This window comes from Rissa tridactyla, chromosome 20 (genome assembly GCF_028500815.1).
Source record: "Rissa tridactyla isolate bRisTri1 chromosome 20, bRisTri1.patW.cur.20221130, whole genome shotgun sequence".
Lineage (NCBI taxonomy): Eukaryota > Metazoa > Chordata > Aves > Charadriiformes > Laridae > Rissa > Rissa tridactyla.
In genome coordinates, this window is record NC_071485.1 from 5,781,947 (window position 1) to 5,798,431 (window position 16,485).

General features: G+C 70.7%; 2 protein-coding genes across 4 annotated transcripts; both read left to right on the forward strand.

The window, feature by feature from the left end:
- The first annotated feature begins 1,314 nt into the window (after positions 1-1,314).
- On the forward strand, positions 1,315-9,573 carry PDLIM2 (PDZ and LIM domain 2). 3 transcript variants are annotated; one of them, XM_054225013.1, is made up of 10 exons: positions 1,315-1,370; positions 3,805-3,911; positions 4,403-4,554; positions 4,952-5,021; positions 5,113-5,204; positions 5,306-5,351; positions 7,578-7,735; positions 8,105-8,250; positions 8,358-8,463; positions 9,210-9,573. In XM_054225013.1, exons 2-10 carry the CDS (start codon positions 3,819-3,821, stop codon positions 9,403-9,405), a joined length of 1,059 nt encoding a protein of 352 aa, XP_054080988.1. In that variant the 5' UTR covers positions 1,315-1,370; positions 3,805-3,818; the 3' UTR covers positions 9,406-9,573. The 3 variants fall into 3 exon arrangements, with proteins under 3 accessions (XP_054080988.1, XP_054080989.1, XP_054080990.1); XM_054225014.1 differs by lacking the exon at positions 1,315-1,370 and adding an exon at positions 1,718-1,760; XM_054225015.1 differs by lacking the exon at positions 1,315-1,370 and having other exon boundaries at positions 3,876-3,911; positions 4,350-4,554.
- Positions 9,574-13,557: 3,984 nt separating this feature from the next.
- Positions 13,558-15,720, forward strand: C20H8orf58 (chromosome 20 C8orf58 homolog). Its single transcript, XM_054224825.1, has 6 exons — positions 13,558-13,643; positions 14,371-14,873; positions 14,929-15,117; positions 15,238-15,313; positions 15,425-15,528; positions 15,637-15,720. The coding sequence occupies exons 1-6, from the start codon at positions 13,598-13,600 to the stop codon at positions 15,718-15,720; spliced, it is 1,002 nt and encodes a 333-aa protein (XP_054080800.1). The 5' UTR covers positions 13,558-13,597.
- Positions 15,721-16,485: the final 765 nt, after the last annotated feature.

Sequence of the window (16,485 nt, forward strand, 5' to 3'; positions counted from 1 at the left end):
CAGCCCAAACCTGGTGGTGCCGGGACGGGAGGGGACTAGGGGGACGATGCCCATGGGGAGATGTGGGGCAGGGGCCCGCGGGTCACTGCGTGGGGCCGGGGGCGGGGGGGCTGCGGTGGTCCCCGCGTGGGTGGGGGTGACACTGTGGGGCTGCAGTGCTGTGCAGGGGTTTACGGCCCTGCGTGGGGCTGCAACTGTGTTTGTGGGGTTGCAGTGGTGCATGTGGGGCTGCAACAGTGCATGTGGGGCCACAACAGTGCCCCTGGGGGGCTGCAGTGGTGCATGGGGGCTGCAACAGTGCATGTGGGGCCACAACAGTGCCCCTGGGGGGCTGCAGTGGTGCATGTGGGGCTGCAGTGGTGCATGTGGGGCCACAACAGTGCATGTGGGGCCACAACAGTGCCCCTGGGGGGCTGCAATGGTGCATGTGGGGCTGCAAGGGAGGATGTGGGGCTGCGATGGTGTTTGCAGGGTTGCAGTGGTGCATGCGGGGCGGCAGCGGTGCCCATGAGGGGTTGCAGCAGTGCATGTGGGGCTGCAGGGGAGGATGTGGGGCTGCAGCGGTGCTCGTGGGGTTGCAGCGGCGCATGTGAGGGTGGCAAGGGGGCATGTGGGGCTGCAGCGGTGCAGGGGGGGCTGCAACGGGATGCGCGGGGCAGCGAGGGGACACGTGGGGCTGCAATGGTGCCCATGAGGGGTTGCAAAAGTGCATGCGGGGCTGCAGCGGTGCCCACGGGGGGGTTGCAATGGTGTGTGTGGGGCTGCAACGGTGCACGTGGGGCTGTAGGGGAGCATGTGGGGCTGCAGTGGTGCCCATGAGGGGTTGCAGTGGTGCATGTGGGGCTGCAGGGGAGCACGTGGGGCTGCAGTGGTGCCCATGAGGGGTTGCAATGGTGCATGTGGGGCTGTAGGGGAGCACGTGGGGCTGCAGTGGTGCTTGTGGGGTTGCAGTGGTGCATGTGAGGGTGCAAGGGGCCACGTGGGGCTGCAGCGGTGCGTGCGGGGCTACGACGGCGCACGGGGCAGATGTTGCGTGGGGTGCGACGGTGCACGGGACGGCGACACTCTGTGGGGCAGCGACGCCCCCGAGGGGCAGCGATGCCGCGTGGGCGCCCCCCCAACCCAGGGGCCACCTCCCACGGCACCTCCCGGCCCCTGTGCCCGGCGCCCCCGCTCGCCACAGCGGGCCGGTGGGTGCCCTTGCCCCTCGCCGTGCGCCCCCTCGGGGCGGCCGTGCCCGCAGACGGCGCTGCCGAGCCCGGCCCGGCCCCGTTGGGCTCCGCCGGCCCCTTCCGAGGGGGCGGTGCTGCCGCCGGGGCCGCGCTCGCCTCCGCCGCCCCACGGGGGCCGCCCGGCTCGGCCGCCCGCCGGTGAGTGCGCCCGGGGGGCTGCGGGGGCGGTGGGGCAGGGAGGGGGGGTGTGTGTGTTTGTGTGGGGACACACACACACGACACGGGGGTCGCTCCGCCCGGGATGCTGCAGGCTGTCGGGGGGTGCCCGTCCCTCGGGGATGCAGCTCTGGGGGGTCCCGGGGTGCTGCTCCCTCGGGTGGTGGTGGGGGGGGTGTCTGTGGGGCGGGGGGGGGGGGGCGGGCAGCCGGTCCCGCAGGTGTGTCCCCGTGTCCCCTGTGCCTCCTGGCGTCGCCTGTCACCCGCCGTCCCGCCCCGCGGGGGGGCCAGGCGACACCGCCAGCCGCCGCCGCTGCCACAAAAGCATCGCTGTGCGGCGGGTGCGGAGCCGGGACCCGGCGGGGCTCCGAGGTGGGGTGCGGGGGACGGGGAAGGGGTGCGGGGGCAGAGGTGGGGGGCAGGGGGCGGGGAAGGGGTGCGGGGGACAGAGGTGGGGGGCAGGGGACAGATAAGGGGTGCACGGGATGGGGAAGGGGTGCGGCAGGCAGAGGAGGGGTGCAGGGGACAGAGAAGGGGTGGAAGGGACAGAGAAGGGGGTGCAGGGGGCAGAGAAGGGGGTTCAGGAGACAGAGGAGGGGTGCAAGAGACAGTGGTGGGGTCCAGGGGGACAGACGAGGGGTGCAAGGGACAGAGAAGGGGTTCAGGGAACAGGGGAGGAGTGAAGGGGACAAAGGAGGGGTTGAGGGGACAAAGGAGGGGTGCAGGGGACAGAGGAGGGTCCAGGAGGACAGAGGAGGGGTGCAGGGAATGGAGGTGGGGTGCAGCAGATAGAAGAGGGGCGCTGGGGACAGAGAAGGGGTGCAAGAGACAGTAGTGTGGTCCAGGGGGACAGATGAGGGGTGCAGGGGATGGAGAAGGGGTTCAGGGGACAGAGGAGGGTGCAGGGGACAGAGAAAGGGCGCAAGGGACAGATGAGGGTGCAGGGGACAGTGGTGGGGTGCAGGGACAGAGGAGGGGTGCAGGACTTCTGGGGGCCCAGGGGTCGTGCCCAGCCGGGTGTCGGGGTCCCCGGGGTGTCACCGCGCTGCCCAGGGATGCTGGGCCGGGCATGGGGAGGGGGTTTGGGGTTTCCTCCCGGCGCGGTGAAGCCCAGCCCAGGAAATTCTTCCGGGCAGCCTCTCAAGCCCCTCTTTGTGCGCTTGGGATTTTTAAAATGCCTTCCCCGGCGGTTGCGGATGGGGTGCCCGGGTCCCGCGGACACCCCGGGGCTGTGCCGGCGGGGTGGGACGGGACGGGGACGGTGGGGGACAACTGGGCAGGAAGCAGGGATGACACGTAGGGGAGGGGGCTGCCCGTCCCCATCGAAGCCAGTGGTTATTGCACTCACTGGGGGGCCATGGAGACCCCATGCCACCCCGGGGGACCCTCAGCATCCTTTTGCTGGGCTGTCATGGGGACCCCGTGCCACCCCAGGGGACCCTCAGCATCCTTTCGCTGGGGGGCCATGGGGACCCCGTGCCACGCCAGGGGACCCTCAGCACCCTGTCGCTGGGGGGCCATGGGGACCCTTGTGCCACGCCAGGGGACCCTCAGCATCCTTTTGCTGGGGGGGCTGTAGGGACCCTTGTGCCACCCTGGGGACCCTCAGCATCCTTTCGCTGGGGGGCTATGGGGACCCCGTGCCACCCCAGGGGACCCTCAGCACCCTGTCCCTGGGGGGCCATGGAGACCCTTGTGCCACCCCGGGGGACCCTCAGCACCCTGTCGCTGGGGGGCCATGGGGACCCTTGTGCCACCGCAGGGGACCCTCAGCATCCTTTTGCTGGGGGGGCTGTAGGGACCCTTGTGCCACCCTGGGGACCCTCAGCATCCTTTCGCCGCAGGGTGAAGGACTCGGGGCAGGGGGGGTGGGATGCTGGCAGCCCTGCTGCGTGTGGGGACCCCGATGAGTAGCAGGGTCCCCCCCTCGCCGGCCGCTGGCCGCCCTCGCAGCTGCGTCTTCCCCTCCAAACCCCGCTGGCTTGGCCCTGCCTTGCGTGGCCACCAGCCACCGGACTCGCTGCCAAGGCGGCACCCATTTCCACGCCTGGCACAAGGCCGCGGGGACGGGGGGGGTAACCTCGCCTGCCCCGTCCCACCGTCCCCACAGCTGGCAGTGCCCGGGACCCCCTCGTCCCCAGGGAGGGGCTCGGCAGGGGAGGAAGCCACCAGCTTTGGGGGGACCGGGGAGGCAAGAGGAAGCGGCGACGGTGGCGGCTGGCACCCTGTGATGGCGTGGGGACGTGGGTCCCCTCCCCGGAAGGAAGGCGCTGCCGGTCTCCGTCGTGCCGGGGACCCTTTGGGGTGCAGCGGGGACGGGGGGGAGCCCGGTGGCGGAGGGGGGAGAGGGCTCTCCTCTGCCTCGTCCCCTCGGCACCCCGAGGTCTCCTGACGCCGCGGCTCCCTGCCCGTCCAGAGCCGCCCGCTGCCATGCCGGTGACGGTGACCTTGGCCGGCCCGGCCCCTTGGGGCTTCCGCATCACCGGGGGAAGGGATTTCGGGAAACCCCTCACCGTGTCCAAGGTAGGAGCCCCCCCCAACCATGTGTCCCTTGGCCCCGGGGAGGGCTGCCGGGGCGGGGAGCGGATCCTGTTTACCGTCCTTGAGGGATCCTGCTCCGTGGGAACGGCCCCACGGCGGGCGACGGCGGCGCGGGGGCTCGCGACACCCCCGGGCTGGGCAGGGCCGCGACGACTTTCCGGCTCTTGTTGCCGTGGGCTTGGTGTCCCCCCACCCCCGCCCCATCGCCGGTGGCCACTGGCACTGGTTTGGCAGCTGCCGGCGGGTGGGAGCATCCCGGCAGGGTGGGATTTGGGGAGCAGCGCGGAGCTGGCGGCACCGGGCCATGTGCCGGCACCTCGTCGGCAGCGACGCAGGAGGGACGCGCGTGGGGATGCTGCGGTTAAATCCGCGTCCCTCCGGCGCGTGTGGGGCCGAGGGATGGTTGATGTGGGGGCTCAGCGCCTGCGAGAGAACACCGGGGCTTGTCCCCGTGTCCCCTTTTCTCCCCGGAGGTGACGGAGCGTGGGAAGGCGGCCGCCGGCGACCTCCGGCCGGGGGACATCATCGTCGCCATCAACGGGGAGAGCGCGGCCGAGATGCTCAACGTGGAGGCGCAGAATAAGATCAAGCAGAGCCCCGGGGAGCTCCGGCTGGAGGTGGAGAGGTGGGGGCTGTGACGGGGTTGGGGCCGGGGGGGACACACGCATGTCAGCCTGGACTGCTGTGTCCCCAGCCCCGTGGAAGGGAGGTCCCCGCGTGGGCTGGGGTCCCCAACCGCGTCTGCGGGGGGGGTTGTTTTTTCCCCCTCCGGCCACTCTCGGGGCCGCGCCATCCCCGCGGGAGCCTGTCCCGGCTCTGTAATTAAAAGAGTCAGGCGGTAACGAAGCCAAGCAGCCCTGGCAGCCGTTACCTGGCCAACTGGTCCCAGCTGGGGGCCTGGGGCTGCTCCCTTTGCGGGGACGGGGGGGCGCAGGGGAATGGCCGCGCCATGCCACGGGGGCTGCGTGCTCCTGGGGCAGATGGAGGACACCCCCCCCCAAACCCTCTCCCTCGGTCCCCAGGTCCCCGGTGTCACCTCCCAGCCACGCCAACGGGGACACCTCACCGGAGAGGCTGGCCGCACGCTTCCAGGTGAGCCCCCGCCAGCCCCCCCCTCCACGCTCCCCCCGGACCCCCAACCCGGGGCTGATTCCAGCTGATTCCATCTCCCTCCCCTCCCCAGGACACGCTGCGGAGGCAGGAGGAGAACGGGGGGGCCCCGAGACCCTCCTACCCCAGCCCGGCGTCCCGCAGCCCCCTGCCCCACAGCAGCAGGTAAGGCTGGACCCGGGCCGCGTGTGGGGCTTGGCGGGGGGGTGGGCAGGGGTCCGGGCAGGGCCGAGGACTCTCCTGATGGCTCCGTTCTCGCCCCCCAGCTCACAGCCCCCGGAGGAGGATTTCGCCCATCCCGGCCTCCACCAGGTGAGCGGGGAGCTGGGGGGCGCCGAGCGGGGCCAGGCTGGGGGGGACGACATCAGCCTTTGCAGCCCCACACCGTCGCCCTTTGCAGCCCCATAGCATCGCCTTTCGCAGCCCCACACCTTTACCTTTTGCACCCCAAAACTTCACCCTTTGCAACCCCAGACATCACCCTTTGCAGCCCCATAGCATCGCCCTTCACGGCCCCACACCTTTATCCTTTGCAGCCCCACACCATCACCCTTTGCAGCCCCATAGCATTGCCCTTTGCACCCCCAAACCATCGCCCTTCGCAGCCCCACACCTTTGCCCTTTGCAGCCCCACACCATCACCCTTTGCAGCCCCACACCTTTACCCTTTGCGGCCCCACACCATCACCCTTTGCAGCCCCACACCTTTACCCTTTGCGGTCCCATAGCATCACCCTTTGCAGCCCCACACCTTTACCCTTTGCGGCCCCACACCATCACCCTTTGCAGCCCCACACCTTTACCCTGTGCGGCCCCATAGCATCACCCTTTGCAGCCCCAGACATCGCCCTTTGCAGCCCCACACCTTTACCCTTTGCAGCCCCAAAACTTCACCCTTTGCAGCCCCACACCTTTACCCTTTGCAGCCCCATAGCATCACCCTTTGCAGCCCCACACCTTTACCCTTTGCGGCCCCACACCATCACCCTTTGCAGCCCCACACCTTTACCCTTTGCGGCCCCATAGCATCACCCTTTGCAACCCCAGGCATCGCCCTTTGCAGCCCCACACCACCACCTTTTGCCACCCCAAACCATCCCCTCTTCCAGCCCAGCACCATCCCCCTTTTGCAGCCCCATGGCCACCTTATCGCCCAGCCCCGCTCTGCCTCGGGGACCGCGTCAGCCGTGCCACCGGTGCCACCGGCCACCTCCCCGCCGCGCTGGCAGCCCCCCCGGGGCCTGGCGGGCACCGTCACACCTGCCCGGGGATGTTTTCCTCGCTCCTACCCGGCACCTTTTGGCAACGGCGCCAGCCGGGGGAGCCCAAACCAGTTTGGGGAGGCCCGTCCCTGCTCCCACAAGCCCGGGGGACTGGGGCGTTGGCAGGGCAGGGACCCGCAGCCTGGCGCACCCCCGGCGGCTGTGGGATGCCCGGGGAGCGGGGCCGGGATGCTCGGAAGGGCCGGGATGCCGCCCAGACCGGTCCCGGGATGCCCGCGGCCGCCCCAATCCCTCCCCGCCGCGGTTTTTGGGCGGCTGCTGAGCCCCGCGGGGCAGCCACTGGCTCCGGGGTTGGCGTCTCCCTCTTCTCCTCCCTCCCCGCTTGCTTTTTTTCCTTGTTTTTCAAGCCCAAATCGGGAAGCGCGGTGGCCCCGAACGCCGCCCTTCCCAGCTGCCTTTGGCCGCGGCCCCGGCCGCCCCTTGGCTCCTCCGGCCGCTCGCTCCCTCCTTCCTCCCCCAGCTCCTTGTTTGCTTTGGTGCTGGCCCCGGAGGGTCCCTCCCTGCCCCAGAGACCCCCATCTGTGGGTCTGGGGCTGCGCAGGATGCGCTGCCCTGAAACCCCCCCATTGCCCGAAGGGGCGGCGAGGGGAAGGGCTTGTCCTCGGACCCCGGTTTTTGTCGCATCCCAGGGCGGGTTGGCGGTGGTGGGGACACGTCTCCGCCACCAGCGGCTCATTTTAGGGTGTCCCTCGCCTGTTTGTGACCCCCCGCAGAGCCCTGGTGGCTGCCCCTCTCCCTCTCCGCCGGGGTCCGGGAAGGGGCTCCTTGTCCCTCGTCCCTTGTCCCCGGGCTCCTGCCAGGGTTTCCATCTGCGTGGCGGCCGCTGCTGGGAACATCGGCTTCCACTTAGCCGGGGTTTCGCCTTTCCTGCCTCGCCGGGGCCGCTAAGCAGGAGCAGATGCCGGGGATGGGGACGGATGCAGGCGTGGGGAGCAGTGGGGGTGCTGGCCCTGCTTCCCCCCGCCCCCCCCCTCCCCGGAATCCTGCTGGCCCTGGGAGGGGAGGAGGAGCAGCCATGGAGCATCCCTGCATCCCTCCCGGGGAGCACCCATCCCTCCGGGGACCCCGCTTGGAAAAAGCCCCCCGGGGCCACGTCCGGGTGTCGTCCCCCCCAGGAGGAGAGGGGGGGGTTTGCTCTGCCTGGGGAGGTGCCACCCTCGCCCCCGGGGCTTGGGATGTGCCGGGGGGGGGGGCCGCTGCAGCCCCCCGCACCCCCCTCGCCGGGGCCCCCAGCTCCTTTTTTCCCCCCCGCCAGGAGCGAGGAGGCCTGAGCCACCACAGCAGCCCCCCGGGGGCCATCCTGCCTCCACCCCCCTGCCCCCCCTCGCCGGGGCTGGGGACCCCCCCAGAGCCCTGGGAGACACTCAGGGGGCGACGCCGCTCCTCTTCGCCCTCTCCCAGCCCCTTCAACAGGTACGGAGCGGGCTCGGGGTCATGCTGGCGGGGGCGATGGGGGGGGAACATGGACGTGGGGAAGCCCCCAGCCCCACGCGCCCTTCCCGGCGTGGCAGCTCCGCACCCAAGGGTGCGCGTCGGGTGCTGGAACCCGTGCGAAGAGTTAAGGCAGGAGACGTGGGAGGGCCGGGCAGGCTGGGGCAGCTCCCCCGGGGTGGAGGGAGCAGGCGGTGGGGTGCAGCCCGACGGACCCAGGCGTCCGGGTGCTGGGACGCCCACCCCCCCCCCCACCACCACCACCACCACCCCCCCCATCAAAAAAACCACCCCCCACCCACCCCACCCCCCCACCTTTCTCCATTTTCGCACACACACTTTGGGGCGCAGCCTGGGATCGGAGCCGGCCATGCGGCGCTTGGAAGAGGATTCGGAGGTCTACAAGATGCTGCAGGAGAAGCGGGAGCTGCGGGCGGCCCCCCGGCAATCCAGCACCTTCCGCCTGCTGCAGGAGGCTCTGGAGGACGAGGGTGGAGGTGAAAGGGGGTATGAGGGAAGCTGGGGGGGGGGTGGTTATGGGCGGGGGGGGGGGGTGTCCGGACAGGGCGGGTGGCAGGATTCTGATGGCCTCGTCTCCCCACAGCTGGCCCCACGGCCCCTTTCCCCAGCCGGCTCTCGCCCAGCGCCCGCAAGCCCGTGGCCGGCGTCCAGAAGCTGCACGTCTGCGAGAAATGCGGCAGCGCCATCGCGTGAGTGGGGCTGGGGGCCGTGGGGGGGAGTCCTGTGTCAGGATCTGTCCCTGCCATCGTGTGAGTGGGGCTGGGGGACATGGGGGGGGACATCCCATGTCAGGATCTGTCCCTGCCATCGCATGAGTGGGGCTGGGGGACGTGGGGGGGGTCCTGTGTCAGGATCTGTGTCTGCCATCGCATGAGTGGGGCTGGGGGACGTGGGGGGGTCCTGTGTCAGGATCCGTCCCTGCCATTGCCTGAGTGGGGCTGGGGGATGTGGGGGGGGTGTCCCATGTCAGGATCTGTCCCTGCCATCGCGTGAGTGGTGCTGGGAGCTGGGGGGGGATCCTTAGGCAGGATCTGTCCCTGCCATCGCATGAGTGGGGCTTGGGGGGGATGACCCTGGGCAGGATCCGTCCCTGCCATCGCATGAGTGGGGCTGGGGGACGTGGGGGGGTCCCATGTCAGGATCTGTCCCTGCCATTGCCTGAGTGGGGCTGGGGGATGTGGGGGGGGTCCTGTGTAAGGATCTGTCCCTGCCATCGCCTGAGTGGGGCTGGGGGACGTGGAGGGGGTCCTGTGTCAGGATCTGTCCCTGCCGTCGCATGAGTGGGGCTGGGGGCCGTGAGGGGGTGCCCCTGGGCAGGATCCGTCCCTGCCATCGTTCCCAGCAGGGCCAAAATGGGGCTGATCCTTTGAGGGGGGGGTGGGATGACGACTTGGGGAGCCCCACTGATGCCGTCCTCGTCCCCCCCCCCCCCAAGGACGCAGGCGGTGCGGATCCAGGAGGGCCGGTACCGGCACCCGTCCTGCTACGCCTGCGCCGACTGCGGCCTCAACCTGAAGATGCGGGGTCACTTCTGGGCGGGCGACGAGCTCTACTGCGAGAAGCACGCCCGCCTGCGCTACCAGGGGGGGCCGGGGGGGGCCAACCCCCCCACTGTTTCCCCCCACTCCTGAGCCCCAAGCACCGGTACGGTGCGATGGGGAGCTCACCGCCTGCATCCCCCCGCTGTGTCCCGGGGAGCAGCGTGCACCCCGTTGTCCGTGTCCCACCCCCCCGCAACAACGCCCCACTGCTTTGGTGGAGTCCGGGTCTGCCTTGGGGGGGGTGTTGGGGCATCACCGGGTTGTGGATGGCCGGGGGGGATGGTGGGGGTGGCGGGGGGGGGGGGGGAAGGATGCGCTGCTGCTGCCCGCCTTTGCCCTTGCTTGTGGGAGCGTGTGTGATGAGCTGGGTTGGTTCTCAGCCTGGGCTGCAGCTGCTGCACGCACCCGGGGACACAGCAGGGACATGGTGGCGGCGGGGACACGGGGACACACACACACACACACACACACACACGACACAGCTTGAGCACTTAGGTACCGGAGAGGGGGGGGGCTGGCACCGCTTTGTACACAGACTGCAAAGGGCTTCTCCGTGATATTAAACCAGATCTCTATATAAATATAATATATATTTGCTCCACTCCCGTGTCTGGTCTGTGCTGGGGGGGGGGGGGGCGGCGGGGAGCGCAGGCAGACCCCAGACCCCTCCTGCCTGCACCCCGGGGGGTTTGGTTTCCAGGGTTTGGCCCAGGCTCCGTGGCACGGTGGCAGGGCTCGGTGCTCCCCGCTCCCGGGAAGGTGAGGGTTCCCCGCGGGGCCGGAGTGTCACCTCCCTGCGCCGGGCGTCCCCGGGAGGTGTCAGGGGTTTATTGCGGGGCTGGTGGCCGGGGCCTTTGTCCCCGGTGAGGCCCAGGTAGGCTCTTATCGCTGCTCTCCACCCCGCGTGCGTGTGCGCACGGAGATGGGCTTCCCTCTTATCTGCGCTTCCCTGTTATCGGCAGCGCCTCACCCAGCCGGGGGGGGGACAACCAGCCCCCTCCCGTGTCCCCAAGCAGTGGGGACAGACAGCAGACCCCTCCCTTCCAGTGTGGGGGACAACCAGCCCCTTCCCCGTGTCCCCCGGACAGTGGGGACAGCCAGCAGCCCCCCACCAGTCTGGGGACAACCAGACCCTTCCCGTGTCCTCCGGACAGTGGGGACAGCCAGCAGCCCCCCACCAGTCTGGGGACAACCAGACCCTTCCCGTGTCCCCCGGACAGTGGGGACACCAGTACCCCCCCTCCCCTCCAGTGTGGGGACAACCAGCCCCTTCCTTTGTCCCCAACCAGCGGGGACAGCCAACAGCCCCCCTCCCCTCCAGTGTGGGGGACAACCAGACCCTTCCCCGTGTCCCCAGGACAGTGGGGACACCAGCAGCCCCCCTCCGGTCTGGGGACAATCAGCTCCCCTCCCCTCCAGTGTGGGGGACAACCAGCCCCTTCCCCGTGTCCCCCGGACAGTGGGGACAGCCAACAGCCCCCCAACAGTCTGGGGACAACCAGACCCTTCCCGTGTCCCCTGGACAGTGGGGACACCAGTACCCCCCCTCCCCTCCAGTGTGGGGACAACCAGCCCCTTCCTTTGTCCCCAACCAGTGGGGACAGCTAACAGCCCCCCTCCCCTCCAGTGTGGGGGACAACCAGACCCTTCCCCGTGTCCCCAGGACAGTGGGGACACCAGCAGCCCCCCTCCGGTCTGGGGACAATCAGCTCCCCTCCCCTCCAGTGTGGGGGACAACCAGCCCCTTCCCCGTGTCCCCCGGACAGTGGGGACAGCCAACAGCCCCCCACCAGTCTGGGGACAACCAGACCCTTCCCGTGTCCCCCGGACAGTGGGGACACCAGTACCCCCCCCTCCCCTCCAGTGTGGGGACAACCAGCCCCTTCCTTTGTCCCCAACCAGTGGGGACAGCCAACAGCCCCCCTCCCCTCCAGTCTGGGGGACAACCAGCCCCTTCCCGTGTCCCCAAGCAGTGGGGACACCAGCAACCCCCCTCCCCTCGCTGCCAGCCCTCATCAGGGTGACTCCTTTGTGTCCGCCCCCCCCCCCCCCCCCCCCAGTCTGTGCTTAGGGTGCACTGTAGCCCCCCCCCCCCCCCCCCAATCATGCACCCCTGGGCTCAGCCGAGCTCCCATCACCGAATTCCCGCAGACCCCCCCCACAAGGAGGGATCAGCCCCGGGCCCTTTGTGGGTCTCACCGGTTGGGGGGGGTCCCCACCGGGTCCCATGCAGGCGTGGAGGGGGGGGGCAGGCAGGCTCAGCCCCACGCCTGCACCCCTCAATGCTATTAGAGCTTTAATTAAGCATCCCCGGGGGGCGGGGGGGGGGGGATGGAGGGGGTCCTGCCCTCGCCACCGGCGTGTGCTTGGGGAAAAGAGGAATAAACGCTTCTGCCTCGGGGAGGGGGGAGGGCCTAGACACCCCCCCCCCCAACCCTTAGTAGCACAGCCCCGGGCCGGAGCTGGGGGCAAAGGTGCTGCCCGGGCAGGGGGCGTCTCCCCCTGGCCCCTCCCCGCCCCACAGCCCTGCCCCATAAAAGCGGCGGAGAAGCCGCCGGCCGCCCCCCAGGGCGGCCCCCTCCGCCTTCCCCGCTCCTCCCGCTGCGTCCTGCCCGGTCCCCCCCCCCACCCCGTCCCCGGACCCCCCGGTCCCCCCCTGCCCGGGGATGCTGCGCCGCCGCGGAACCTTCAGCCTGGAGCCCCTCCGCGGTGAGTCGGGGGCCCCCGGGGCTATGGGGGACCCCCGCGCAGCTGGGGGGGGTCCTCTGGGATGGACGTTGGGGGAGGGGTCCCCAGCGGGGAGGGGACCTGCGGGTCCCTGGTGCCCCCAGTTAATGCTGTTTGTGCTAGAGGGGGGGTCTCTGGGCGTCCCTGGACCCCGAGTTCGTGCTGGAGGGGATGCTCAGGGATCCCTGGGTTGGGGTGTCTGTGCTGGAGGGGGGGCCTGGGGGTCCCTGGAACCCCCCCAGTTAGTGCTGTCTGTGCTGGAGGGGGACCCTGAGGGTCCCTGGAACCCCCCCAGTTAGTGCTGTCTGTTGGAGGGGGGGCCTAGGGGACCCTGACACCGCCCCAGTTAGTGCTGTTCGTGTTGGAGGGGGGGACCTGGGAGTCCCTGGCACCCCCCAGTTAGTGCTGTTCATGCTGGAGGGGGGACCTGGGCGTCCCTGGTGCCTCCCAGTTAGTGCTGTCTGTGCTGGAGGGGGGACCTGAGGGTCCCTGGCACTCCCCGTTTGTGGTATCTGTGCTGAAGGGGGTCTCTGGGGGGTCCCTGGACCCCTAACTTGTGCCCCCCCCCCCCCCCCGGCTGGGAGGGCCCCAGGGCGCCATCTGTGTTGTGAATTCAAACCAGGTTTTGCCTCCCAGTGCTTGGGCTGATGGGCCTGTGCCTGCACCGGGGTCCGGCCCGCTGGGTCCCCGCGGAACAGGGGGGTCCCAGAAACCCCCAGCCCACCTCTACGTGCCCCCCCCGCCCCCAGCTCAGGCTCTGCTGGGAACCCTCCAGCAGCAAAACCTGGGAGCTACTGGGGGGGTCTGAGCTGGAGCTGCGGACGCAGGGGGACCCCCCCCCCAGCACGGCCACGGTGGGAGGTTTGAGCTCTCCTGGCGATGGGGAACCCCCCCGCGCTGAGTTTCCAAGCCCGTGGCGGTGGGTCAAGCCGTGGCCGGGAGGAAAGCGGCCCCCCCGGCACGTGGGTCCGCCCGGCGCAGCCCCAGCAGCCGGTGGAAATTCGGTGTGTGGGAGCGTGGCTGCCGGCTGTGCCGGGGCGTGGGGGCCCCCCCACGGCATTGCTGGCATTCATGCGGCTGCTCAACGGCCGGATTGTCCCCCGGCCGCTCGTGACATCCCGGTACCGGCTCCCGCGCCATGGCGGGCACCGGCCTGGCCAGCCCATGAGGGATGCGGGATGCGCGGTGAGCGGCTCCGGTCTCGGCGAAAGCAGGGGGGGCTGGAATTTGGGACCACCGGGGACCCCATGCCGGGGAATTCGGTCCAAGGCGGAGCCCTGAGCGGCGTTTCCCAAAAAAAGCGGTGGGATTCATCCGGCACCCTGCAGCTTCCCCGTGCCCAAATAACCCTCTCGCCTTCCCGGTTTTGGGGTGGGAAGGGAGCCCTTAACCACCGGCCCAGCCAGTAGCACCGATCCCGAATCCTGAAAGGAAACCAGTTGGGAACCAGTCCTGTAATGAGGTGCCTCTGGATGCAGGGCCCGTCGCCGGCTGGGGGTGGCTATAAAAGGGAGCGCCGGGACGCGCGCCCGGCAGTCGGCTTCGGCTCTCGGCGATGTGGGGGGGCTCCCGCGCCGTCTGGAAGAGGAGGTTCAGCTGCTGTGAGTGCGGGGGGGGAGGAGGGGGGGCGAAGCCCAAGCCCCCCAGCAGGGGTTTGCCGGGGGGAGGGGGTGGGCGGCTCTGCACCCCGATTTGAGAGCCGGGAGGGTGCCAAGCGTTGCTCCCCGCCACCCCGAGCCCTCTGCCGTGGTGTGGCTGGGAAGGGAGGTGGGTGCCCGAGACCCCCCGCCGCCGCCGCGCCGGCGATCCCACCCCGAGCTGCAGGGTGGTGGCATCCTGGCCGGCGATGTCCCCCACGCTGCGGGGACCAGCACGAGGAGCCGGTGGTCCCTGGAACCCCATCCTGCAGTAGGGGAAGGATGGACCCCATGGCCGGGCTGTGTCCTGCGGAGTCGGGGTGCGGGGTGGCGGCCCCCGGCCAGGTTGGGGGGACGATGGTGGGTGCTGCACCGGCAGCTCAGCAGCGCGGGGAGGGAGGAGGGAGGATGGGGCTGGGCCGGGGGGGGACGGACACACACGTGCTTCTGGGGAGCAGCGACAAGACGCTGCCGTCGTACGAGCATCCCCGACACAGGGCAGCACTGCGAGGACCCTCCGGAGAGGGGTCCCCAGGTTGGGAGCCGGGGGGGGGTGGGCTGTAACTCCGCACGGCAGCTGGGAGAGCGGCCTCGGGAGCCGCTGTGGGGCAGCTTGGGGGGCTGGGGGGGTCACGCCTGGGCGTGCCTCCCCCTGGGGACCCCCCCGTCCGATGCTACCCTCGCCCCGCAGATGGTCCCTGGGAGACGGCGGAGAGCTGCGTGGTGCGCACCTCCGCCAGCGTCTACCGCCGGCTGCAGGAGAGCCCCCGCCAGCCCCCGGGGGGGATGAGCGCCTGGGGCGCCCCCCCACCGCCACCCCTCTCCCCACGCAGCCCCCCGGCGAGCGGGCGGCTCCTCAAGTCGGAGTCGGAGGATTCCGGGGTGGAAATGGCCAGCAACGAGCACTCCCCTTCCACCCCGCTGGGCTCCGAGAGCAGCTTCTCCCTCGACGGCATCCCACCGGAGAAGAAACCCCCCGGAGAGGAACCGGGTACCCCCAGGCCCCCCCGCAGCCGTTCGGCCAGCAAGAAGCTGGCGCAGGCAGCGCAGCGGAGCAGGAGGCAGCGGGGGGGGCCGGGGCGCTGCCTGCGACAGCTGGGTCACCGCAGCGCCAGCGCGGCCGAGCTGCGGGTGCCGCCGGCGAGGGACCCCCGGGAACCCGAGGAACCCGGCGCCGAGGACCCCGAGGGAGCGGTGGGTGCCCGGAGGGAGAGGGGGCTACAACTCGGGGAGGGGGGTCAGCCACCAGATCTTGACACACCACACATCCCCCCCAACTTGCCCGCAGGCTGTGGCGGAGGCGATGGTGCCGGGGCAGGGGTTGCGGTACCTGGAGCACGTCTGCCAGATGCTGGAGCGCCTGGCCCGGCTGCAGCAGGACAACCGGCTCCTCCGGCAGCAGGCGGCCGATGCCCAGCGCACCCGCCCTGAGGCCACGGTGAGGGCCGGGAGGATGTTGGGGTGCAGGGATTTTGGGAAGGGGAGGGGGGGGGATGCTGGGGTGGGGGGGGGTGGGGGGCGGTTTCCCAGCTCACACCCTGCCTCTCCGCACCCACAGCCCACCCGGGAGCCCCCGGCCGCGTGGAGGGGGGAGCGATTCCGGCCGCGCTCTTGCTCGGACAGCCAGGCACCAGGTGAGCAGGGTGGGATACAAGGATGGGGGGGCGGCTGCGTGCAGCCAGACACCCCCCCCCCCCAATATCAGCTTTGTGTATGTCCCCCCCCCCCTCCTTTTCCCCACGCAGCCCTTGACCCCGGGCCGTGCCGGAGGACGTGGGGGTACTCAGCCAGCTCCCCCAGCCTGCTGGACCCCTCCGAAAACGGGGCGAGCGCCCCGACGCCGGACAAGGTAGGGACCGGGGGGGTGGCGGGGACATGCGGGAGGGGGTGTCCCGCAGGTGTCCCCCCCCCCGTCCCCGTCACTCTCTGACGGTGACCTCTTGCCCCTCCCCGGCAGGACGGGCGCTCGCACTGGGGCCGGGTGAAGGTGCTGCTCACCCGCCTGACCCGCCGCTCGCTGCGGGGGGGACGCTGCAGGTAGGGCCGGGGTGGGGGTCCCGCCCGCCGCCCCCGCACGGAGGAGCTGCGCCGCACCTATTGCGTCACACCCCCACCGGATGACGTCACGCCCACCCGGGGCCGGTCCCCGGCCCGGCGCTCCCCCCGCTCCCCCGCACCTTTTCCCTCCCTCACCGCCCCCCCCCCCACAATAAAGCCTTTTCACTGCCAAAAAGGCGTCTCTTTGTGAGGTGATGTGCTTGTGGCGCCGTGACGTCACTCTCCACCCGTCGTGACGTCACGGGGACGCGTCACTTCCGACGGTTTCCCCACCCCTTTTGTCCGGCCCCGTTCCCACCGCCCAGTTCAAGCGGCTGCCGACCCCCCCTCCATCCCCCGGATCCCCCCCCCACCCGCCCAGGTCAGCTCGGGGGGGTCCTGCTGTCTCCGGGGGCGGGGGGGTAAAGCTTGTCGTGTCGTCCCGTCCTCCCCCGAACCCCCCGCTGAGCCGCAGGTGGGTGGGGAGGGGGCGCCGGGGGGGTCCCCGCTGGGGGTGGTGGTGGGGTGGGGGTGGGATGCTGCGGGTGGCATCGCCGATGGGGGAGAGGGTGGTCTTCCTCGAGGGGGGGTGGTCGCCAGCCTGCAGGAGCGTTGGGGGCGGTGGATGAGGAGGTTTTCTTCCAGCTCAGGTGAGGGGGGGGGGGGGGGGGGGGGGGGGGGATGCTCCGGCGCGGTGTTTTGGTGCTGATGGAGCCCCTCACCGTGCCGTCGGGGCTGCGTGGGGCAGGGCCGGGTACCGCCGGTGGGC

What these genes read in the sequence shown, in the direction of transcription:
- C20H8orf58 (XM_054224825.1), top strand. Translation starts at nt 13,598, where the DNA reads ATGTGGGGGGGCTCCCGCGCCGTCTGGAAGAGGAGGTTCAGCTGCT. An exon ending in CCGAGGACCCCGAGGGAGCG is followed by an intron (nt 14,874 to 14,928) that starts GTGGGTGCCCGG and finishes GTCAGCCACCAG; the next exon opens with ATCTTGACACACCACACATC. An exon ending in GCACCCGCCCTGAGGCCACG is followed by an intron (nt 15,118 to 15,237) that starts GTGAGGGCCGGG and finishes CCGCACCCACAG; the next exon opens with CCCACCCGGGAGCCCCCGGC.
- PDLIM2 (XM_054225013.1), top strand. Translation starts at nt 3,819, where the DNA reads ATGCCGGTGACGGTGACCTTGGCCGGCCCGGCCCCTTGGGGCTTCCGC. An exon ending in GGCTGGCCGCACGCTTCCAG is followed by an intron (nt 5,022 to 5,112) that starts GTGAGCCCCCGC and finishes TCCCCTCCCCAG; the next exon opens with GACACGCTGCGGAGGCAGGA. An exon ending in CCCATCCCGGCCTCCACCAG is followed by an intron (nt 5,352 to 7,577) that starts GTGAGCGGGGAG and finishes CCCCCCCGCCAG; the next exon opens with GAGCGAGGAGGCCTGAGCCA.